At 48.0% G+C, this 25,716-nt stretch overlaps 1 protein-coding gene across 1 annotated transcript; it reads left to right on the forward strand.

Moving 5' to 3' along the window:
• The first annotated feature begins 13,220 nt into the window (after positions 1–13,220).
• IRF2BPL (interferon regulatory factor 2 binding protein like) lies at positions 13,221–15,446 on the forward strand. Its single transcript, XM_086463311.1, has one exon. The coding sequence runs from the start codon at positions 13,221–13,223 to the stop codon at positions 15,438–15,440; it is 2,220 nt and encodes a 739-aa protein (XP_086319437.1). The 3' UTR covers positions 15,441–15,446.
• Positions 15,447–25,716: the final 10,270 nt, after the last annotated feature.

The raw sequence follows: 25,716 nt of genomic DNA on the forward strand, positions 1-25,716 counted from the left end.
GGCCAAGCAGTTCTTGGCAGGCCTTTGAAAAGGGTGGTGAAAATGCAGCTTTAAGCCATCCTTGCATCATCCTGGGATTGTGTCCCTGCCAGCATAGTCCCTAGTGTAAACTGTATCACCAGCAGAGCTACTGTATTTTGCACTGGATACCACTGGACCCAGGAAACTAGTCTGGTAACTGGGGATCCATGAGAAATAGGCTTGGTTTAGCCATTTCTAATCTGTATGTCTTTCACAAGGACTCGGGAAAGAAAGAGCCATTGCAGTCCCTGCAGTGACTGCAAACCAGCTGAGGCTTTGCCGTACCTGCACTAGCTGATGCGCAAGTAGCTGGCTGAGCTGCCTCACAGACTCCATTGCATTGATAATGTGGCAAAACCCAGCTTTCAGTGTCTGGAGGATCTGGCCCGCATGTCTGCGTGTGCGTATGCAGATATATGTGATGTCAGTGAATGTCCCTGCTCGCTGAAAAGGTCACTTTGTCTGAGATTTTTCATTTGCTTCAGAATAAAGCAACCTCGAGAATGTAATGAAGGAAATGAGGTCTGAAATTTGTTTCCTAACATCCATGAATTGCAGCACTGAGCTAAGGGGAAAGCATTCAAATCCCTCTCTGCCCTCTTGGATTGGATTCTGTTTGTAGCTCTGCAATAATCAGCAGACATCAGTGTCTGCTGCAACTGAGTATTTTTGGTATTTAATTGGCACTTAGATACCAACATGATAGGAGCTTTAGAAATAGCTAAGGCAGATAAATATTGCTTCTTCTTTTCCTGTGTGTACGTCTGTATCGTCTGTGTGAAGCTCTGTATTAATGTGAAAAATTCCCTGTTGATTTTAATGGGCTGCATCTCTCTGCAGAGAATTCGCTTCATTCAAAGCTGCAGTAACATATAGAAGGGATTTTTTTTTCTTTGTGCTGTGAACATCTAGATCAAATTCCCGAAGTATTATTTGTGCAGAAACAGTGAATGCTCCCAGCTTGCAAATGAAGTCAAACCCTTGTTAATGTTTACAGTAAAACAGCTGTTCTCAGCATTTCTCCTTGAGCCTCGCTACTTTAGCTCTACCATACTCAGACTTACATCATAGCAGCTGCAATAATAAGAGGCTGAAAGAGGTCAGAAGCAGCCAGTCCTGCTAAACCACACCTTTGTTTAAAAGAGATTTTGGACTGTAAAATGTCTCAACTGCTGAATTTTTCAGCCTGACTGGACTCCATGCATGGGCCAGGTCTTCAAAGACCTAGCTCACCAAAAGCACACAGGCACTGCCAGCACAGACTAAAGCTGAACACAGGGTCTTTATACATTTTCCCGGGAAACTTTCTATAGATCCAGACTGGGAAATGTTCCAAGGCTTCACAGAACTAAAGATAACAGTAATAAAAAAATGGACTAGAGCACACTGACTCTTAAAAGAAATAGCTGCGCCTATTATATTTGCATGGCAAAGTCATGGTAATTTGTGCAGCAAGACTTTGCTAATTTACACTAATAAAAGTAAGATCACTACAGATTAGTGAATTTTAGCAATTAGCAGATATGTAAACAACATTCTTAGAAAAGCAAAAAGCATCAGCATGTAGGTTTCTTTCATGACTATAATTTCTTTGTAAATATTTATGATCACTCAAGTAATAAATGCTACTGGATATATTTTGTAAAAATAATTAGATACTAGCAGAATGTAAAATAGAGCATTCCCCTGCTCAGTCTTCTTTTCAGAAGAGAGAGGCCATCATTTTTCTGCTAGGTATGAAGCGTACCGTCTGTTGAGCTTCTGCAGCATCTACATTGTAGAAATACATTAATAAATAGGAGCTTAAAGTGAATTTAAGAACATTTTAACATCATATGTCCTACTCATGATTTACTGAAACTTTTTCTTCTGTGAGTAGCAGTGAGAGATATGAGGTTTTTAGCACATAAGAGAAAATGTGTTCATTGCCGATTTATTACACTACCTAGGAATTGGATAAAATTTGTCATTTTTATTTTACTGAAAATGGAAATTTGAAAATCAAAGTTAGAAGAAAATAAGATTTGTACAGTTGAAAAGCTTCCAAACAGATTTATATGTCCTTTATTCTGTGTACAAGGGGTTATTTTAGCAGCATTTTCACAGTTAAAATCAAGTGTGAACATTGCAGTCATATACAAAATACTACCTGTGACACTTTTTAAATTCATGGTGACTAAGGAATGGCAACATTTTCTGGTCTCATGGTTCACAGGGTGATGTCACAGACTGTCACATGATGTCACAGATGTCCTAGATTATGGCAATAGGGTGGGGCAGAGGGCCTGTCACAGCTGGAATGCTCACGGAGTTTAGCAGATTCCACAGCATGATGCCATCAAAAGGACTTAGTAAGAAATCCCAACTGTGCTTTCCAGTACAAGAAAGAGAAAGAAGAAGAAAGCAATAGCGGCCAGGCAGCAGAATGTGTAGATTCCATCGATACCGGTACTTTCAATTGATACAGATACTTTTAATCCAGTGGGATTGCAGATTCCATTGATATATTGGAAAGATAGTGGAAATTATTTGGTCTAAATTGTAATAGATTGGGCTATAGTTTCAGTTATGACTCTTAATGGTGATGAATTATGTGCCTTGAAAATTCTTTGAGATGTTAATGATGTCAGCGTGTAGTTGTATGAGGCATTGACCAGCACAGTAAAATACACACTCTTTCCTGAAGAGCGGAGGCTAAATGTACAAGAACTAGACAAAGGAAATAATACGAGATATAATATTCAAGCAAATTATTTAAAGTAACCATAGGTACATACGGTAGCTCTGTGTTTTTATCACAGAAGTCATGTAATGTCTGGGGGAGAAACACTGACCCCCAAAAAGCAAGTTTATATGTACCTTCATACGTATATATTTTGTATACATCTATAATATGTATATATATTGTATACATAATCTAACACTGATTTTAATAGGTGCACACATCAATGACATAGACCTTTTGTAATTACACACCCGAGCTACATATTACTTAGAAGTGTGCTTTTTTCTTTAGGTTTTACTGGTGCATTCAAAGCATAATCAGTTTGTTTCTTCCGGCATAAATTGTCACCTGAACCCCTGAATAAAAATATGCTTCTACTCTGCCATATAGAGAGAATATATTCTAACTCGCTCACTCTGGGTACAAATGCGTCTGTCACGTTTGAAAAGGCAACAGTTAAATACATGTTTCTGCTGTCAGAAATGCAGCAGTTAAACCCTAAATAATATCTATAGGATTAAGATCCACGTACTTTACAAGGAATCTATATGCAGTTATCTTTCCACATTTCCTTTCTAGCCCCTGTCATAGACTATGCAAGATAATATAAGAAGTGCTCTAGTATGTATGCTTATCTCATTATCTCTATTTCAGGTAAGTGGAGCAAACAGTTTAACCTTAGTAGATTTGAAGCAAAATAATACACATTCCTCTGTGCTAGAGGAATGAAAAAAGCAGGATTGAGCCTAGAACGGGGGCAGAGGGGGAGAGACATGAGGGTTTTTTAAAAGAGTTTTCTGAATAATCAGGAAATCCAGTGAGAGAAACAGAATGTGTAGAGAGCAAGCCAGAATTATCAAATTACCATGACAACCGTAGGCAAGAACCCAGAGAGAATCAGGTAAAGAAATTACAGTAGAATTACACTTAACTTCACATTTATTTATTTTTAAAAAAAATCCCAAGCAGTCAGGAAGAAATATTTCCTTTGGCCTAGCTCGGTGTGGTGCAAAGGTTTGTGAAATGCAGCCTTGTTTGCAATTTTGAAATTGCTTTGCGAATGTATACAAATAGCTTTTATCTAGATTTGCATATGCAGATTGTTTTAACCAGCAGGATTTTATGTCAGATACAAAACTCAGAATCACAGATGCCTTAATTTGTTTGAAAACAAACCAAAAGAATTCAGAAAAGGTAAAGAGTGCGTGTGTGTGTTTGTGTACACACGCCTATAGCATGTATTTCTGTGTTATTTCTAAAACATTCTCCCTTGTATGTTTTTCAGATGACCACTTTCTTCATTCAAACCTTTGCTTAACACATTCACAACCAAAAAGCTTTTAAACAATGAACGCAATAAAAAATAAGTCAAACTGAAGTGAAACTAAAATAAGTAGGAGTCACGGTGGTTATTTTAAAAAGCTACAGGTTAACCATCAAGCGGTGAACCAGGTTGTCTGTTGAATTTGGGTTGAAATTCTGTTTGTTCAGTTTTAACGTGCCATTTCATATAATACCATTCAGATATACTGGAAAGATACAAGTGTACAATTCTGAAAGGCAGAGATCCATGTTTAGAGAGGAAGGGGGGCATTTGTTCGTGTCAGGGGTGGTTGATTTTTTTACCAGTTCTGAACAAAGCCCTCAAACTGCCAACACTCCAGTACGTAAACAAAAATTTCCCCAATGCTTTATCTTTCCTGTTTTATGCCACTGTCTGAATGCTTATTGCATTTTATATGTGCTCTGTAAACACAGATACATGCCCATATTGATCTTTTTAAACGCTGCCCTGAAGTTTGCTGCGTGGTCAGGGAGAGGAGTGATGCACTCCATTGTTCCCTGCTATGATGTCATGCTCAGACTTCGCCTTGGTTAAACAGAATTCAGTTTACTGAACTGCAGCAAAGTGTCTTTAGGGAACCCAAATTTATTGCTGTAGCAGAGGTGGAAAGAAATAACATGTACAGAAAGAAGACATAGGAAAAAGGGTATAAATTCTGGCTAAAATATTTGCCGCCTTTGTTTTTCTCTACACTTTTTCCGAAGTAGATGTGCACACTCATTTATATACACACTCAAACTGTGCATAGCTCAAGGGTGTGTTTATTTTAATCTTGGGAACCAGGACAAGCCGAGATTCACTCTCAGGACTTGCATCGTCACTAAGATGTCTCTTAAACATGCAGTTTTATGTCACACTTTTCGTTCTGTTTACTCACGTTAACCACACATGGAGTCCACATAAAGGGTCTAATCCTGCTAGCTGTCCAGTGATGTTAATGAGAGCTAAAGGCATCGGACATGTTACGAGATCGAGTGATAAATTATTTCTTTTCCACCAGCATCTGAAAACCTTATGTGGGGATAGTGAGGGGAAAAAAGGAGGCAGCCTTTTAATTATGCTGGGAGATCCTGAACTGGGAGAGGAATCTGAAGGGGCTGAGTGGGAAGAAGGAGGTCTTTCCTCCTCCTCCCTCCCTCCCTCCCTTCCTCCCTCCCAGCCTTAAAAAAAATCCCTGGGGCCAGTCCTTCCCAAATAGGGACCGTTGGCAGGTACGTGTTAATCTTGTTCCCAGCACTTTGAAGGAGCCACGCACAGAGACTCACCCTGTCCTTTCAAACCAGCGCTTCCTGTCCTTCAAGAGTTAACCTTCTCTAGAACATTTATTTCACCATCTCAGGGAAAAAAAACCCTGCAGAGCTGAGAGGCTGCAGATCACAAGGCCATTCTGATAGCCTCCTGTCCCCATGGCAACAGCAACGGCATTTATCAGTTCCTTATGAGAGCAGGCACAGCAAATCTGCATTGCACATGGCAGCCTTCCAGCCTTTCAAATGAAAGAGCACTTTGAACTGCTGCCAAGTGTGGAAGGAGCAGAGCTGTCAGGACTGCTTAATGCTGGCAGTTTGTACTTGGGAGCCTTTCAGTTCCCAGAATCCTTCAGCCGTGGCAGCCTGCCAGGTACTTAGCGGAAGCTAAAAACTAACCCCCAGACCATTCACTGCAGTGCACTCAAAATTTTCCACATGTACCATGTCACAAGTGCAGACTGTACAATGAAAGCAAACGCCTTCTGCTTGGGATTCTAATTTTATTAATAATCTAGGAAAAAGCAATCAGAGATTAGCTGGCTGACAGCAGTACAGTATAGCCACTGTTTATAACGGGGGGTGTGTATGTCAAATGTGGATTTCATCCCTCAGAAATAGACTCCGCTCTGACAACAGGGGCTGCACAGCCCCAAATCGACATGCAGTACCTGAGCATGGGGAGATCGGTGTTAGCAGGAGGGAGAGTGTGGTTATTTACACTGGAGTATTTTTTAGCAATCATCATCAAATGCATAGCAGTGAGACGTGGAATAGAAAAAGAAGACAGTATTGCTGGCTGGTAAATATTTTCTGCCCTTACCCTCCGCATTTTGCTGACATTGTGAGAATCTCGGAAACAGGCTGATGAATGTAGCAGAGATACATGACTCTTGGTGGGTTTCCTTTCAATGGAGAGTTTTCATGTGAACTTTTTATTGGTTTGCATTACCCAAAGCACAAGGGCTTCTATTGGCAGAGGAAACAAATTGGCACAGCTCTGCTTTTTTCTTTTTTTTTTTTTTTTTTTTAATCTGCACTGAGATCAAGGGCAAGGGCTTCATTTTCCAGCACTAGTCATAAGCCTTTAGCACAAATAGAATGAAAATTGTCTGTCGCTCAGGCAGTTGGACAGGGTTCAGGAAAACTATGTCTGGCACTAATTCCAAAGGGAAGGTTTGGTTCAATCCAGCATCATTAATTTCAGTAAACTGTTTTCACTAGTCTATATCCCACTGTTCAAGAGCTGTTTATTATCTTTTACTAAATAATGTCTCTTGGAGTACAGAGTAATGAGAAATACCTTATATGACTAACATACGTATGTATACTCTCACATGTATATGTATAAATAGATACAGTATACACGGACACACTTGCATTTTTTCACTTTTCTGTTTTTTCTTAACAATTGCTTGTTTCTTACCTTGCCTTCCCATTACAAAACACATTTATAATGCCAAATATAAAATAGTAAAAGTAACCCAGAAGGCGAAAGAGAGAGAGAGAGAGATGAAAAAAAACCCTGGAGCAAAGACAATCTCCACAAATTTGTGAGTTTCACCACGGAACAAGGAAATGTAGTGCCTCTTTTTCAGCTTGCAGCTATCTTTGGCTGCTGCTTGAAGACTTGACTTAATTCACCCAGGCAGTAGTGTCTAAAAGTAATACACCAAGACAGTTAATTTTGGCACTTAGTCTCCCTTAGGAATTTTACCAACAGTCTTTGAAAAGAAAGTAAATGATCTTTTTTTTTTTCCTCTCGGTTTCCCCCCACAGCTCATCTTGCTATGTGCTAATAAAAGAAATTGCCTCCCCCCACTTCTATTCTCACCCTTATCCTGTGTCCGTATCACCCTTTTTTCAATAACAATGTTAATCAGCATTTATAGCATGGTCTTGGAGAGAATGTGGTTTAGGCCTCTTCAGATGGCCTAGTTACAGAGGAAAAGGAGGTTATGCCATATGAAATAACTTAAGATAGTGCAGTTTCTTTTCCTTTCCCTTCCTTCCTTTCCTTTTTTCTTTCTTTCTTTCTGAACAGCGCCCCCCCCTCCTTCCCACCTCCCTCATTTTTTTTTTTTTTTTGGAAAACACAGTAAAGTTTTGTTCAGTTCTCAAGTGTTATTAATCACTGGTGGAGGCCAAAAGCAGGGATATTTTTCTTGGCAGCACGTTTTGATAAACAATCTGTGTATGGGGTGATGGGAGGGGGGAGCCTGTCTTGCTGGTAACTAAGCTAATGTTTGGCAGATTCTTAACTGTCATGAAAGTGCAAGTGGCTCTCAGTGGGAATAGCCTTAAAAAATGTACCGATTCAGTTGATTCATTATTGTTGATTGTTTACTACGTCTACAGGATGTAAGATGAAAACAGTCCAGGGATAAAGTAAAAATAACAGCAGCGGAGGACCCAGCCTCTGCCCATCCCAGCATAAAGCACGCTACCCAGTCACTAGTCCCTTGCGGAGCGAGCAGAATTAATTAGAGGTGTCTTATTTTGCTCTGTAAGGCTTGGCAAAGGTTAACGTGCGGAAATCTGGGCTCACAGGCGGGTTTTAAAACCATAAAGACAGCTGGAGGAAAATCGATTTGGGGCGGGTCTCGGAGAGGAGCTCTGACTGCTTCCCGGGGCAGAAGCGAGAGGCCGGGGGGTCGCGGGCTGCAGAGCTGGCTCGGCTGGACGCGGGGGGCGGCGGCGGGGGCCGCCGGGCTGCGGGCAGGGCAGCCTCCCACTGCCGTGCCCTGGGCTCCGCGCTCCAGCAGCAGTGTGGAAATGGGACCAGTAAAACCGGAGGACGCGACCAGGCAGCGTCCGTTAAGAAATGTGTCTGCATTGCAGACCGAGGAGAGAAAGGAAAAAAGGGAGGAGGGAGGGGAGAGTTCCTTGGTGGGAAAGCGATAGGCTCTGTATGTCAGCAAGACTCGCTACCTGAAGAATGGTAGCAAAAACCAGAATTATAACGAGATGAGAACTGAAACGATAAACAGAAACACGTAATTACACTCCTATTCTTTGTAACTAGGTGTTTTGACACTTCCTGGCAGCTCCTAGTAGACAATGTTGTTTAACTTTTAATTTGACAAAATTACGCAACTCCTTCCTGAAGTGTTTGTGTTTTGATTTGCTAAACACACTCCCTTTACCACCGAGTGCTCTGTTCACTGCTCATCTCTGCATTGTTTTGAAGCCAGTAATTCGATTGTGACGGATTTTATTTGCTATACTGAGGTAAATCCATGTAAATCACACTCTCGGGAGTGCCCTTCCCTTCTGGTTCTCGGTTTGTTGGGTTTTTTTTTCCCCAGCTGTAGCTGCTGTTTTGACCACTGAGGAAAGCGCCATTTCTGTAGGTGAGCGCCTGCAGAAGAACCAGCTGCTGTGGCTGCTGCACTGATCAGCGCCACAACTTCGTAAAGCGAGCAAGAAAGAGTTAAACGTATTCCCAGGCTGTGCGCATTTAAAGCCAGACCAGACCATTCATTCCCAAGCTGCGGAGATCATGGGCTCCTAATTATCACTGCTTGCAAACTTTGGGGCTGTCCTGCATAATTAGCACTGGACTGCTGATCGATAATCAACCAGCGGTCCTGTTGCGGCCCGAACGACAGTAATCCCGTGTTTTGGGAGCTCACGCACGGGAAGGGCAAGGAGCGGAGCCTGGCAGACTTGGGGCGCAGCCAGGCACCTGGGTTTTGTCGCTTCTCCCTCCGCGGTGCATTGCACCCTCCGCCTGCCGTACCTGCTGGTGGCTCTAAGAAAGGGGCTTGGCCAGCTCCCGCACACCTCTCTCGTATGATCCTTTTGATTCCTTCATTTAATCAAAGCTTCACCTGCTGTTGTAATGTTACACAGATGTGTATGTGAGTGTGCGTGCGTGTGTACTTCCAAATAAAGAGGGCAATAGGAATAAAGGGAAAGGTGTTATTGGATGGCAGTATTTCTCCTAGCACTCAAAGGCAAGGAGTTAGCGGATTTCACTTCCGATACTGAAAATTATATTCCCTGCCCCTTGGGACTACTGGCAGGTCATAAACTTTGGGCAATCTCCGCAGAATCCCTAATGCTACATCCAAAGTGCTGACTCGCGTTCCTGCGCAAGCAGCAGTAGCTAGGTAGCAATTGTTCGCGGCCGCGGCTCTGTCCCTCCTAGCGCTCCCCTCCATCTTATTAAAGCAGCTCCTGTCTGGGGGGCTCTTAACGCTGCTTTTTGTGTGCTCGCTTCTTTCTTTTTGTTAGCCAGATCAGGCACCTGAATGGCTTCATTGTTTGGGCTCCCTCTTTTCCTCCTCCAAACATAATTTTAATTCCTGGATTATTTCAGAGCTAAATAAACACCAGACATGTTTAGTATAAATCCAGCAAGACCGATCTGGATGGCCCCTGCCCTGCCATTCGCATGGCAAAGGGGAGGAGAGGCCGAAGGTGCGCAGGAAAGCGCGCTGCCACCCTTGCAGGGACAGCGCTGCCATAGATTGGAGCTTTGTTACGTTGCCACTGTTCAATCTATTTTCCCCTACCAGATTAGATTGATACTGACAACTCGTTCCCTGTGAAGGTGCCACGGCGTGGCATTTATTTGCATTTACATTGCAGTTCTCTTCATCAGTTAAGCTTTGCAGAGATCACTGCTGCTGCTGGCCATATTGTTGCTGTGCTGACACTTCATCCTTAAGTGCCGCTTGCGTAATGGTACAGTACGTGCCCATGACCGAAGTTTAAATCAAAGTTTAATCATTACGGAAAAACAAACATATTTCCGCGACTGTGTATCCTGCAAGTAAAAGTAAAGGCAGTTTGGTCGGGTCACAGATGCTAATCTCTTCTCTTTTTCTATTCACAAACTATAAAGGGAGTTGACAGCACCTGTAAATGGTTTTCTGAGGCTAGATTGTATCTAAGGTGATTATTATTTACACCCACTATAAAGACTGCTCTTGTGAGCCAAGAAGTCTGTTCCTGGGAGGTGAGTGTTACCAAAAAAGGGCTTTCTTGCAGGAGGATTCTGCGGAGCGAGGAGCCAGGGTGAGGGGCGGTTCAAGCACACAGAGTGCCTTGTCATGTGTTGGGTTTGTGTAACCCGGGGAGTGAAATGCAGTCGGGATACGCTGCAGTTCTGCATTCCCAAACACTCGGGATGGAGGGGAAAGCCTCAGCTCTCTCAACCTGTGTTTTTTAAGCAGGGGCTGACCTTTTCCCACAGCCCAGTTCTGCTTCTCATATGAAGATCAACACGCGGCAGTAAAAGGACAGCAAAGGAGTTGACCTTCCAGTATGAATCAGAGCGAACACATGCTTGTTTAGTCAAGTAAAGTCATATTAATGGAGAAATCCTGCAGCCATCACTAAATCACTGTGGCTGGAAGCAAAGACTTTTACTTTGACCAGCTTTCATCTGCCTTACTGGAAGCTTGCTTCTGTGAAGCCTCTATAATGTCCACAGTTTAGGTGTGAAATTTCGAAGTGTGAAATCCACTCTCCTTTGGCGCATCTTCTTCAGCCAATTTGCATATAGGAGACTCATAATTCAAAGACTTTTCTATCTCTACTCGCTGCTTCTGCAAGCGTCCCCTGACAAAAGAGTCACTTTGTCGGAATTGATTTTCTTACTGTATTTTATCTGGTCCTGCCATTGCTGTAACTTCAGCGTATGCATTTCATTAAGCCTTCCTGGTAAAATAATTCTGCTCACATACTTATCGAATTCGTTTGCCATAACCAGGCATATATAAAACGTTTTAGACAACTAAAAATGGAAATGAGACGCATTGGCGATCTGAAACGAATTATTTAAAGCAACAACTTTCTGTCGTGTGAGTTTTGAAACGTTATTAACCGAATACAAGGTATCTTTCCTGCTCGGTGCTACTTCGCTGCCGGGCGTGCGTGTGTGTGCGTGAGGCAGCCGTGGCACCGCGCCACAGAAACCCCAAGTCCCTTTGAAGCGCCGAGGGAAACCTGTAATGGCCGGGTTTCGGCGTGGCTAGCAACAAAGGAGTCAGGAAGAGGTACTGGGAGAGAGAAACCCACCCGACACAGCCCAGCTGGGAGAGACTCCGCATTCGCCGGGCGGGCGAGCCCTCCCGCTGCGCGCCGCCTCCGCGGGCACCGTCCGCCCGGGCGGGCGCCTGTGACGCGCTGCCGGTTGCCGCCCGCCGCGCAGCCCGCCGGGTCCCTGCCGAGCCGCGTCCCCGCGGCCGGACTTTGTTACTCGTTGGACGTGGGCAGCGATGTCGGCGTTTGCAAAAACAGCCACCGGCTGCAGGGAGAGCACCAGCGGGGCCCGGGGGCGGGCGGGGAGCGGGCGGCTTGGGGGATGGCGGGCAGGAAAAGGCAGGCTTCGGGGCGGGGGGGGTGTATTTTCCTCCCAGGGAAATGAATTCTCAGCTTATTTGCATGAGCCGAAGTTGTTTTGAGTAATTTGCCTGTTAGCAATGTTATGCAAATGTTAGCAAGCTATTTAAAGGGGGGAAAAAAAAACAACACAAAAACAAACCAAACCAAACCGTGTGTTCTCACAGCGCCGGGGAAATCCTGTGTCCCTTTGCATTAGCGAGATGAGATCACAGCGATTACTCACCTGCCTGGCCTCTCCTACACCCCTGAGCAACGCACGGCACTATCCTCCCCAGTCCAACCCTAAACACTCGGAAACATGGCTGATTTACACAAATCAGAAGTGGAAGAGCTTCTGATGCAGTCACCGGCTTACAGAAACTGTGTCATTCTGTCACCGGGATCACTGAAAGAGAAACACGACATCGGGTATTAAGGCGGGATCCCCGCGTTTGCCTCAGCAGCCGGAGCGCGCGGGAATCCCGGCGGCTGGACGCCGCGCAGTCGCCCCAGGGGCAAAGCGGGGCGACCCGCGGGGTGCCAAAACCCTCAAAACGAGACACTTCAACGCTGCCGGCCCGGCCGAGCCCCGCCGCCCCGCCCCCCGCCGCCGTGCATGCGCTGCCCGACCGCCCCGCGCGGGCCGGCGGGAGGGCGAGGGCGCGATCTGGCGTTCGGGCTCCCAAACGCAGCCGGCAGCGCGGGCCGCCCGCGCCCCGCCGCGCTCCAGCTGCCGCCGCGCCGGGCAGGGCAGGGCGCCGGGCATGCGCGCCCCGCGCAACAAGTGGGCTCCGCGCCGCCGGCCGGGGGGAGGGGAGCGAGGGGCGGGCCTCGGCGGTGACGCGGGGCCCCGCCCGGGTGCAGCCGAGCTGGGAGCGCGGCGCGGAGGAGGGGAGGGGCGGCACGGCGCGGCGAGGGGGGAGCGCGGCGCGGCGGAGGGGGCGCGCAGGAACAAGCGGCGGCGCGCAGCACCCTGCGCTCGGACTGTGAGCAGCGGCGAGGATGTGAGTGAGGAGCAGGCGGCGCCGCTCGCCACGCTGCTGCCGCCGCTGGCTCCGGGCCGCTACCGCGCCGCCGGCGCTCGGGGAAGCCGCCGCCGCAGCCGGGACCGGACAGCTCCGTGCGGGTGCCCCTCTTTCGCTCGCGGCGGTGGATCAGCACGTAGCGAAGTGCGAGCTCGCGAGGCAGCCGCGGCGGGTGGAAGGTGACCCCCCCCCATCTTCTTCCGTGCACCTCCGCCTCCTCCCGGAGGAGGAGCAGCAGCAGCGGAGAGCTAGAGAGCGCAGGGAAACAGAAGCGGCTAGAAGGCGACCCCCACCCAGCCCCCTGGAGGAGCAGGAGAAGCGGTTCCCACCCCGCCGGGGCAGCAGCGGCAGGACCGGATAGAACAAGCCCTCCGGCAGCAGGAGCGAACTAAAAGCAGGCGATCCCCCCTGTTGAAAGGGGCAACAAGATCAGGTACGGAGAGCCACCCCCCCTGCAGCCCGGGGGGGAAGACTGAGCCAGCCCCTACCCCGGCGGCAGCAGCTCCCCGGCCACCAGCACCATGTCCGCCGCGCAGGTGTCGTCGTCCCGGAGGCAGTCATGCTACCTGTGCGACCTGCCCCGCATGCCCTGGGCCATGATCTGGGACTTCACGGAGCCCGTCTGCCGGGGCTGCGTCAACTACGAGGGCGCCGACCGCATCGAGTTCGTGATCGAGACGGCCCGGCAGCTCAAGCGGGCGCACGGCTGCTTCCAGGACGGCCGCTCCCCGGGCCCCCCGCCGCCGGTCGGCGTCAAGGCAGTGTCGCTCTCCGCCAAAGAAGCGGCGGCGGCGGCGGCGGCCCAGCAGCAGCTCAACCATGTGGACGCCTCCTCCAAGGCAGCCTCGGCGGGGCTGACCCAGTCCAGCCTGGACCGCTACGGGCTCAGCGCCGCTGCGGCGGAGCAGCGCAGCCGCTTCGAGTACCCGCCGCCGCCGGGCAGCCTGGGCAGCAGCCACGGCGCCCGCCTGCCCAACGGGCTGGGGGGGCCCAACGGCTTCCCCAAGCCGCCTGAGGACGGGCCGCCGGAGCTGAACCGGCAGAGCCCCAACTCCTCCTCCTCCTCTTCCTCCTCCCGCCGCGGGGCGCACGGAGGGCTGGTGTCCGGCCTGCCCCCGGGGGCCGCCGGCGCCCAGATGAACGTGCCCCCCAACCTGCTGCCGCAGACCTTGCTCAACGGGCCCGCCGCCTCCGGCGTGGCGCTGCCCCCCCCGCACGGGGGGCTGAGCGGCCGCGGCGGCGGGGGTCCCCCGGCTCCCTCCGCCTCCTCCCAAGGGAGCACCTGCGGCGGCGGCGCCGGGGGAGGCGGTGGCTCGTCCTCCGAGGCCTGCGGGAAGCGGCCGGGCTCGGTGTCCAGCAGCGACCAAGAGCGGGAGCTGAAGGAGAAGCAGCGCAACGCGGAGGCGCTGGCCGAGCTCAGCGAGAGCTTGCGGAACCGGGCCGAGGAGTGGGCCAGCAAGCCCAAGATCGTGCGGGACACGCTGCTCACTCTGGCCGGCTGCACTCCCTATGAGGTGCGCTTCAAGAAGGATCACGCCCTGCTGGGCCGCGTCTTTGCCTTCGACGCCGTTTCCAAGCCGGGCATGGACTATGAGCTGAAGCTCTTCATCGAGTACCCCAGCGGCTCCGGCACCGTCTTCTCCAGCGCCTCCGGCGTGGCCAAGCAGATGTACCAGGACTGCATGAAGGACTTCGGCCGCGGCCTCTCCTCGGGCTTCAAGTACCTGGAGTACGAGAAGAAGCACGGCTCCGGCGACTGGCGGCTCCTGGGGGACCTGCTGCCCGAGTCCGTTCGCTTCTTCAAGGAGCTGGTGGGCGCCGACATGCTGCCGCAGCCCTACCTGGACGCCAGCTGCCCCATGCTGCCCACGGCGCTGGTGAGTCTCCCGCGGCCGGGGGCCGGGGCCGGCGGGGCGCAGGGCACGGCCGCCGCCTCTAGGGGACCCGGCGGCGGCGGCGGCGGCGGTGGCGGGGCGATGCGCAAGAGGAAAGCCTCTCCCGAGCCCTCGGACTCGGCCGAGGGGGCTCTGAAGCTCAGCGACGAGCAGCAGCGGCAGCAGTGGATGGCAAGCCAGAGCGAAGCGCTCAAGCTCACCATGTCGGCCGGGGGCTTCGGGGCGGTGCACGGCGGGGGCCCCCCGCCGCCGCCGCCGCCGCCCCTCGGGCCTCACTCCAACCGGACCACGCCGCCCGAGTCCGCCCCCCAGAACGGACAGTCCCCCATGGCCGCGCTCATGTCGGTGGCCGACACGCTGGGCAATGCCCACTCGCCCAAGGACGGCAGCTCGGTGCACTCCACCACGTCCACCCGCAGGAACAGCAGCAGCCCCGTGTCGCCGGCCTCGGTGCCGGGCCAGCGCCGTCTGGCCTCCCGCAACGGGGACATGAACCTGCAAGTGGCCCCTCCTCCCCCCAGCGCCCACCCCGCCATGGACCAAGTGCACCCCCAAAACATTCCGGACTCCCCCATGGCCAACAGCGGGCCCCTGTGCTGCACCATTTGCCACGAACGCTTGGAGGACACCCACTTTGTTCAGTGCCCCTCTGTGCCCAGCCACAAGTTCTGCTTCCCTTGTTCCAGAGAGAGCATCAAGGCCCAAGGGGCGACTGGCGAAGTCTACTGCCCCAGCGGAGAGAAATGCCCCCTAGTCGGTTCCAATGTGCCTTGGGCATTTATGCAGGGCGAGATCGCGACCATTTTAGCTGGGGACGTTAAAGTGAAAAAGGAGAGAGACCCTTGAGTAGAAAATCCAATCCCTTCAGACTCCTGAAGATGTAGAATTGTGAATATAACAAACTGCAAAAGTTAGTCTTATGTATAGACATTATTTTCGTCGTATGTTTCTATATTTTGAAACAAAGGTATGTACTCTTCTTCATTTGAAGGATAGAGCTGGTTTTTGTTAAACAGAATATAATATTGTTTGGTTACTACATAATACCTGTTCTCATTTCTTTGGCAGTGTGTTGGCTAGGTACAAAGTTAATAGCCCTTAGCGATTACCTGCTGCTGGTGTGTATTTTTGTAAATGTATGCACTTCTCTGAAAGAAGAAGAAAAACACAAAAGACAAAAAAAAAATTTTTTTTTTGCCAAGGCCAGTGTTGATGCCTAAAAAATTGCTACAAAAAATGGTGACAGCTTATGTTTTACAAGCCCTGAGTGTTAGTCTTTCACTTTATTTTTTTCGTTTTTGTTTTTTGTTTGCAAAACGGTGGGGTGGCTCTGGGGGGAGGGTGTTTTTTGTTGCAAGTTTGTAAGGAAGATGTTTCAGTTTGTTTCTATTGATCTGAACGTTTTTAATCTTCATGTGTTTTTTGTTTTTGCTTTTATTGATGCACGGATGCTTTTGAACAGTAGAGCAAAATGCTGTACATGAAAAACATGCTCTGTTTGTCCTTTATACATTTCTGTAGTTAACAGAACACTGTAATGTGCCTTGGAGCTTAGTAAATTGTAATAAATTCAATTGATATTAATACTTCTCGAGTAGCAAGTTTTATTTTTTTCAGAGCTTAGGCAGCATGCGCAAGCCATGTTGCCTTTTTTTAAAGTCTCCATTATATCAGGAGCCTGCAGTTCGTTGTGGTAATTGTGGCATTTGTACACGCATTTTCACATATATGTACTAAGATGATGATGTTGATGGTGTTATCAAACTTCTCTAAATCTTGGCATCGTGCCTATTTACATTTCACCTTTAATGTTGCAGTAACAGTTGCTGACTAAGCATTTTCTATTTACTGTTTCTGCATCTCATTTCCTCCTCCCTTCTTCCCCCCCCCTCCCCAGCTCTCCAGCTGCAAACAGTGTTTGCAATACAGGATGCATCCATTGCCTGCGCAATTTAATAAGGCTTGAGATTTGAAAGGAAGCCCTCTTTCACAAAAAAACCCCCGCAGCATCACGTGGTTAATAATTTTAGTTGATTTTAAGAGCGGTTGTCGAAGCTCGGCGTTAGCCGTAGACTCTTGGTAAGGCAGGGCTGTAGTTGAGCACAGCACAAAAAAGGGTAGCGGGAAATAACAGCTTCTACAGCTGGTGTTGCAGCTGGTGGGCAGCTACCCCGTGTAGGCAGTGACTTTTCGTAGCTGAGCTGGTGAGCAGTTCAGAGGCTGTGTTGTGTTTTCAGGTGAGGAAGCTTCCTTAGAGCACTGAAGTGAAATGCTTTCCTTCTGGCAACAACCCTATGTGATTCTTTGTATAATTAACTATTTTATGTGACACTGGCATTTTCTGGAGATTGGGGAGCAGTGCAATACCTGTTACGTGGTCAACAGGCAAAGTAAATACACGGGCCTCACACTAGCTAGAAAATGCAAACAAACCTAATGTGAACTTTGTCCTTTCCAGTGAGGCAAATAGAGAGAAGATAGAAAACCTGAAGCAAAACCAGCAGCACTGCAGAAATCCTTTGTCGTTTGACTAGCAGAACACAGGGCTGTTCCAAATGCAAGTGTCATAGGTTATAAGCTCTGAGTTTTATTGAATATTAAGGATCCCCACCCCCAAAACCCCCCTAATTGTATAGAGAGGTACTTTTTAAAAGACTGTGTGTCGTTTGTTATCTGCTTGGTCTTAATAAGACATTTTTCCTTTGTATTCCTGGTGGAAAGGATGGTAGAAGCCTTGAGACTATATGCTTAGTGTGCCTATGGATCTTTGCTCTCCTGTATAGATACATACTCCAGCTATTTTGTGGGTGGGTGGGTTATATTGTGAGATTCAGTCTTTGGCATTGCTATTTCTGTGATTTCAGACAATTACTTTGTGTATATATTTTTTTTTCTGCCAAGTGATACATTGGTGCTTAAAAATCTCAGAACACACTGTTCTTATGTAATGAATCGGAGGGAATAATGCAGGAAAAAAGTATTTCATGTTAATTATTACACCCAACCTATATGTTTTGCGTTAATTATTGGATATAACCTATACATTTTTTACAGATTTGTGCTGATCCTTATTTTCAATTATTTCTAAGCATGCAGTTCCCACACAGCAGTTAATTTCTAAAACATGAGATAGAGGACTAACGCTGTGAGCTCATGACTGGCAGAGAAAAAAATTGTACACATGGATGAAATTTGAGTTTAAACCTAACAAGGAGAGAAGTAATATTCATGTGTGAATTGCAACTGCCATTAAAAGAGGAAAAAGTACTGGCTATTTAACATCTAATTATGTCACAGAAGCGTGAATATCCTGATTTATATAAACAGAACTACTGTAATCTTGAAATCAGTCATCAGTAGTTGGAGTTGGAACCCTGTTTGGTGGATTTCTTTAATTGCAGAGCATTCTTGAAAAGCTGTTATCACTCAGAATTTTGGAAACATAAGCCTACTTACGAGACTCATCAGTTTGATTTTTAGCAGGCAAAGGAAAGGTGAGGGGCAGCAGATATAGGTGGAAAATAAGCTTGAAGTGAATTGTAATACTGCAGTTAATTAAAGTTAACCGTAGCTACGGGGCATTTGTTGTATGGAGGTTTTTGTAACCATGTGACCTTTTCCTTTACTCCGGCTCATTAAGCAGTCAGTCTGGGCATATTAGCCAGCATTTCTTTGAACCCACTCCATAGTTTTTTCTCTTTCTGAAGATGTCCACAGCTGACAAACAAGCTGTAACCTTTTTTTTTGAGGAGAAGGGAGCTGCTAAGCGAGTCTCATGTACAGATTCAGCTGATTTCTGTATTTTACAGTAATGCTCCCCTCCCCCATATTTGCCAGTTATTTAAGGTAAAGCCCAATGTTTGCTTGAATAAATCGTGTAAGTGAATTTATTTGTCCAGGTGGCCATTTGTTGTGTTCTCATTCCTTCTTGTAATGGGGAAGTATTTAAATGGTTTATTTTCACAAGGAGGGTTTTTTTTCTTTTTTTCCAGTTAGATTATTCTCGACATTTCTTTTAATAGCCTCATAGCCTATTTTCTAAGAAATGGGTTAGAACATGTGTGTCACTGGATGTTTGTTTTTTAAGCATTGGCAGCTCTGTGCAAGTTGGAAGTGTTTGTGCAGTGAAGAGATGCTATGTCCGTTTGGGGAAAATACTACACAGTTCCATCAAGAGTTTGAGTTCACCAGTGCTAACTGGTGTCATTTAGTACAAACCTTGTTATCGTTTTTATTTGCTTAGCAATGTTGTGCATATGAGCGTGCTCCCCCCCCTTAACATTTGGGCTCCGAACTAGTCAGGACTAACATTGTTTTGAAACTGCAATCTCTTCAAATAGGCTGGCTGCCAGCATAGCTTCGCAGAGCTGCAGCAGTCACTGGAAAAAGGGTTGTCTCCTTTACGCGTCTTGCAAGCCGAATTTTTCTTCCTCTCAAGGGAAAGGGCTTTGTCTCCTCAGAGCGCTCAGGTTCCCAGCTTACTATGCAGTAGTCGTGTTGCAGCTTCTCTCTTCCTAGGTCTTGCCGTTTTCTTTTCTTGTGGTATGCAGCCATTCTCCATTCATAGTAGGATGGTTTGTGTTGTGCATTAGCAGCCTCTTTCTCTGCCAAAGTGACACATCCTGTAGATTTGCAGCAGAGTACTGAACTGTCACTGTAATGCTGACTCTTGTAAGGCTATTCTTGAAGCAGAACAGCTTCCCCCTTGGCGTTCAGCCATCAGAATCCATTACAGCATGCATTTTCTACCCAAAACATAGCTCTGTACCTACACAGTTGTCCTTACAACCATCCCCTGGAAGACACAGAGGGCGTAGTTATACCCTCCTGTATAGAAATAGGCACTGCTGGGTTTATTTTCAAAGTGTCTGAAAGCCGTGTACTGAGCTTTTGTTGTTTCAGCCCCTGCCTTAAAACCTGTAATGCAGACTGGGAAGGGGAATGCCTCTGCTGATGGGGTGATGTGAAAAAACTGCAGGCAAGGTCTTTTCCCTGGTGTATGCCTCAAAAGAAGGATTAGGTGTGTGTGCACCGAGCAAGGCTACTACTGGGCTCCTCCGATGAGCCAGTGAACATCTCTCTCTCCATGTGTTTGCCACAGGGCAGCCCAGCCCCACGCTGCTGGCCCTGACTAGGAAGCTCTGCGGGAACGCAGCTCTTCTCCCTGGGAACGGGCTCGCCTACCTCTGTGAGAAGAAACACGGGAGATTACGTGTCATTTCAAGTTTCTGACAGCAAACCCACTCTCTTTCAGCCATTCAGGGAACTATAGAGTCAAAAGCAGTTAGACATATGAATGGGAGGGGGAGGATGCTCGTCACCAGTCTGTCTGGCCAGTACAGTCTCTGACTGGTTGGACTGGCTGAGCTACTTGGGGCTAGGTAGGTTCAAGATTGCACAGTCTGACTACTGTGCTTGGCTCGACGAAGTGAACCTTGCTGGTGCCACTGTGTTGCTGACAGTGGCTGCAGCTACCCTGAAGTGTCCTTCTCCTTCCCCCCTCACTGACACCCAGCCGTGCAGCCCTGCCCGCTGCTAGGCTGAGCTTGCATTCCCCTCGCTGTGGTGTGCCTGGCCTTCCCAATGCGCCCTTGTAAGGTTGTTTGGAGGCGGTGGGAGCAGAGGTGGAGGTGAGGAAGGTCAAGCTGCTTAGGTTTCAGCTGATTTGGCATCCGCTCCAGCCCTCCCCCTGTAGCCCTGCACGGCTGGCCATATGCAGTCACTGCTGCTTTTATGACCCTTTGCAAAGAAACCTCAAAGATGTGAGCTGCTGTCGAGTAGCAACTTATTTTCAGGAAAACACCCCCTTCCCACACGGCTCAGCTTTAACAGCGAGAGGACCGTGGTTTTTTCTTGTCCTCAAAGACAGCGGTAATGGGGAGCTCCCACTTTCTCTGCGGCTGCCACCACTCTCCCGGCAGCTCCGGGCGTGCCAGGGTGCCTGGCTTCCCCGAGCCTGCTTCACTGGGGTCTCTTCCTTTGTTTTTTGGCCAGCGCGAAGGCCCTTTGCTTTATTCAGTGCTGTGAGTGGAGGCTGAGCCTGGCAACCCCGCGGCAGCTCGGAGTGGCTTGGCACGGCTGCGGCATGGCAGCTCAGGCACGGACCGGGAGGCGCTGAACTGAGCCGAGCTGAACCGGGCCGGGCTGGGCCGGGGAGGGGGCACTGGGCGGCCACGGCATGTAATTGCCGCTGGCCTGGGCCCGGCCTAGACGGCCATGTGATCCCCCGCCTCTGCGCAGGGGATGGGAATGGGGACATGAAACATGTCTGTGCAGCTTCAAGGAGCCGAGCAGAATTCCCCACTGTCATCATCCTCCTCCCCTCCCTCGCTGCAGGCTGCCAGAGGGGAGGGCTGATTACAGCTCCGCTATTGTTCAAGTAACCTACAAATGGATTTGCATGGAGGCAGGTTGGGAGGGGCAGAGGGGTGGGATTTATTAGCAGCAGCTAAATTCGTCGGGATTACTATTAGGCTGAGAGCTTCTCAATGGGAATGATCCCTGGGTGAGCGGTGGGGTGGAGGGGAGGGACTGGAAAGCTCCTTTTCTGCAAATAGGTGAAGGGGTGGCTGGCTCCAGCCGAGGAGGGGAGGCAGGCAGGGTGCAGCTGGCTGGGGACGGCGCTTCACCTCGGTTTAAACTGTAACCCTCTATTCTGAGCACGCAGCTCCTGGCAGCGACGCTCATACCAAAGCCTTGACTCAGGGTTATCTGCATGCTGGGTAATAAGCAGCGTCACCAGAGGAATGTGCAGAGAAAGCAGCCATGCTGCTGCAAGCCTCCGCTCGCTCCTCAGGCAAACCACTGATTTAGCAGCCTGCTTCTGCCTCTGGGCCGCCGAAGACTGGCTAGGCATTGGGGGCTTTTCCGGGGTGGGGGGCAGCCCCGAGTCTCTTTTGAAGCCAAAACAGTGTTTTTCCCTTCCGTAAGTAAGTGCTTTTTATGTAAAGCTGGCTGGGACGCTCCTAACCATAATTGAGGATTGCGCCCAGGAAAGGGTGATGTTACTCCTGAAGTCACTACGTTTGTTTATCCGTTTTCCAGATGGGTGATCTCAAGTGTTTTAGCCAAGTTCACATGGCAAACGCCTACTAGAATGAGGGAGATCGTGGCCTTTGGTTACTGCTCCAACTGCTGGCGTCCCTTTCTCTGTGGCAAAAGCATGTTGTTACATGACTGTGTACAGCTGAACTCAAAAGCACTTGTGCGACACAGGTGTTTGGGAGCAACAGCGTTCATTGCCAGGCCATTTGCCTGTAGCCTGCATCCTTCACTCCGATAGCTCCAAGGCTGGAGGCTGTTGCCATTCTCGCTGATGCAACATACCAAGGGCTGGGGTGAAGAAAAGTGCATACCTGTGTGTCAGAGGTAGGAGCTCCCCTTTGGCTATGATGGAAAGCACAGCACATCCAAATCAAAGACAGGAGGGGGTTGCTTTGAATTGCTGTATTCCAGCCCTATCTGAGGCAATCTTACTCTTCACTGCACGCATCATGGTAACAAGAGACAAGATCATAGTGTAGCCCAGGTTTTCATTTGAACATGTCTGGGCTGGCACACAGTTGGGCTAAGGACAACACACTTTTGTAGATTTGATTTGTGTTGAAGCTAGGGGCAGAACTAGGGAGGGAGTGGGAAGCCTGAATATCTGGTCTGCTGCTGAAAAATATGGGCCACTGACTTGAAGATGTTGCAGGCTTATATGATCTAGCTTGATATGCTAGACATTTTCTCTTAGAACTCTATTCCTCAGTTTCTGTAAATTATTTCCGTAAAATAAAAAGAGAAGGTACAAAACATGTAGGATTAAAACAACTGAAAGAGCTCTCATCTTCCTGCAGCAGTAAATTTTGGAATATTTTTTATTACTTGCTCACCATTGTCGATATGCTTGACTCCCTGTTACATGTAAAGATAATTCCTCCCTGAAAAACTCAGGCTGCATTGATAAGAAAGGCCAGCTGGCACATCTATTTCATCCCACCTCCTTCAGTGAAAGATTATGCCATGTATCTTATCAAAAGGATGCAGCCTTTCAAGAGCTGTACCTTGGTAAGTATACATACTCATTTTTGGCAAACATTTGCTGTGGTTTTGAGTGGTTCCCCCCCCACCCCCCGCAGTCAACTCTCTTGTTCATCCAACTGTACTCATTCAGCTGTGCTCATTGCATCATTTCTGCTGGAGGGGAGGCAGTAAGAGGTGCAGCCATCAGGGATTGTATCAGTTGTGTGATCTGTGGAAATCTAGTCACATTGTGCTAACAAGGACCTGCAGCCTAAGATAGATTCATTAGTCAGCATCCTTGATAGGATGTCTAGTGGCTTGTGTGACAGTTAAAAACCAGGAAATGATGCAGAAATTTTCTTGCTCTTGTGTACCTGTCTTTCCTCATGCTGAAAGAGACAACAGCATTTCTTGAGAACTGCACTGCACATGCTTAATACAAAGAGCATCCCCTTTCAGCTTTTTGCATGATTAGTTGCAGCTCTCTGCCTAGATCTTCCTTGTTCTGATGGCTGGATTTTTACAGTAGTGTGTTGTACATATTTTGCAAGTTACAGCTTGAAACTTCCTCCTTGCAGAAGGTTCTGTCATTTGAAGGAACCCCACCCTGCTCTCCCTTGAAGATGTGCAATCCCAGGCTGTGTTTGAGCATGTCTGGGGAGGCAGGTGCAGCCTGGCTGGATCCTCAACATTACCTACAAATAAACACTGTTTATACAAATTGGACTAATAAGAACATTCAAGATTCAAGTAATAATCAAGACAGGTTTTGCTCTGCAGTCTTCATTCCATGCTTTTTCCCATCCCCTCTCCCTCTGAGTTATAATCCAGAATATATGACATGATCACGTTGCTATGGAAATCAATTACAACATAACTCTCTAGAACTAACAGTTGTTAATACCACCTTTGTTGAAAACAACATCAGGCTAAAGTCACTTTAAAAACCCCCCACATTTCCTTCCTGCTGTTGCAAATAAGGAGTTGCATAAAATTAAAAATTTATTTTCTAATATTTTAAGGAAAAAAAATCTTTCCAGCACAGAGCCTGTAAATACAGTTGTATTCTTCCTCATTTGTCCAGCACTTGTATAGCCATCAGGTCTGTCCTTCAGCCCAGAAAAGATGGCAAATGCTTAAAGCCAGTACAAGTTCTTCAAACCTTAGAACCAAGGGACCAGTCTAGAGCAAGGTTATTTCTCTGCTCAAAGCAGGCCCTTCATGCTCATATCTTGGTCCAAGTCTGTGGGAACTACAGGCTGTCACCTGCTCCACGCGCAGTCTCCTCCTCTGATGAACTCTTTGTAGAGTCACCTGATTCCTTCCCAGCGCTGTGAGAGTCACCGTATGACTGCAAGCGTTTAAGTGATCAGTCCTCAGCAGCATACACACGATTACCCTCAGGGTCTTGTCCAAACTAGTTCTACGGTTTGATGGGGATCTATCTCATTACCACACAGACTTCTCCATGATGTTCTGTTTCAGGGTTGTCAAGTCTGCATACTGATACACCAGCTTTCCTTGATGCTTAAAGATGTCTGGGCCTGGGTAGCTCTTTTTACTAAGCTTCTTAAGCCTTTGTGGCTGTTGTTCCCTAAGGAAGACTGGCAGTGTAATCACCCGACTTGTCTTGATTTTTCATTTGGGCAACAGTGGAGTTCCCACACAATTTGAGACCATTTGATCTCAGTTCAACATTTTACCCCTAGCTCACTACTCCAGACTTCTCTGTCTGCCTCATGCAGGAAGCTGCTGTGTTGAACAGAGACCTCCACCCGTGGCTCAAATGGCACAGGACACATATCTATGTATGCTGGGCACGTATCTATATATGCTGCAGTGAACAATCCCTCATGTGCGCAAGTTTGCATGCCAGCTGCATATTACTGGAGTTCCCCTGCTCTCAGGAGGACCTTCTGTGGGCTGATGTAGGACTAATAATTCTTCTAAAGCTTTTTGGCAAGCTTCAAATCTTCCTTGCCTTTTGTAGCAGAATGCTGTAGTCTGTGACATTAATTCATTCCCTCCACCTCTATTTCCTCCATCATGTTACTTGGAGAGGAGTGCCCAGTGGCAATCAGTTTAAGCTCTACCAGCAGACCCTCTGGATGTCGTTCCAAGGCTGCCATTCTCACCTCTGAACATGCAGGTCGTGATGTTCCCTGGCTGTTTGGTCGCTGGAATTCCCCATGAATGTAATGCACCCCAGATGCAATGACAGCCTGCCTCTGGAGCCAGTCTCAGCCTGGCCAGAACAAGGGGCGAAGAGCTCACACTTTCTGTGCTGTACAGCCCCCTCTCACTGGGGAGGTTCTCTGTAGGTACTCAATTTTAACCCTCCATACCAGTATTATTAGGCAGAGATGCAGATGGGCATTTGACAGTAATGTTTTAGCTCCATCACACAGAGCTAAGCTGGCCCAAACTACCTTCTGCCAGTCCAGCAGTGCTCCCCAGACCTCATGTCAGCATACATTGCAGCAGTCTGTCCTGCTGAGGTGCAAGCTGCGGTTCCTGGTGCTTTTGTTGACTCTGCAGGAGGAGTGCCTGGTCTGCTGCTGGTTTTTCAGCATCAGATAAACAACATTTCTGTCTTTTCCCCTCACAAAGGAAGAATCCACTGATATATATGACATATCCATTGAGATATGGTTTTGCCATTATCTTTTATGTAGCTGCTCTGGTTTTCTCTTAGTGATACAGTCCATTTGCCTGTCAATGTGCTTCATGGTGCACAAGCTTCTGTTTTTTTTTCCCCAAGGATTATTCTGTCTCAGGGTCCCAAGTCCATTCAGTCAGCAGTTTGTCCCCCTTTGAGCACATACCTAGAGAGGCCTGTTTGCCACCACAAGGCAAACGCACAAACTTACCCATTTAATTTGCTCCCACTACTAAGTCCTTTCTGTAATTCCTCTGGCTCCTTCCCTGCTGGGTCTAATAACCTCTCATAGCTGGCCTTGAGGCCCTGAGACCTTTCTAAGTATCATTGTTTATTTGGAAGTGTGATAAATGTTAGGATTAGAATGAAGAACGCCTTAACTGGGGACAGAAGAACTACTGTTGTTTTTTACCTCCATAACTTAAAATACATATCACTTATGCAGTTACATTCTTG

This window comes from Leptosomus discolor, chromosome 3 (assembly GCF_034619465.1).
Source record: "Leptosomus discolor isolate bLepDis1 chromosome 3, bLepDis1.hap2, whole genome shotgun sequence".
NCBI lineage: Eukaryota > Metazoa > Chordata > Aves > Leptosomiformes > Leptosomidae > Leptosomus > Leptosomus discolor.

Excerpts from the sequence above, each read along its gene's own strand:
- IRF2BPL (XM_086463311.1), top strand. The coding sequence starts at position 13,221 with ATGTCCGCCGCGCAGGTGTCGTCGTCCCGGAGGCAGTCATGCTACCTG.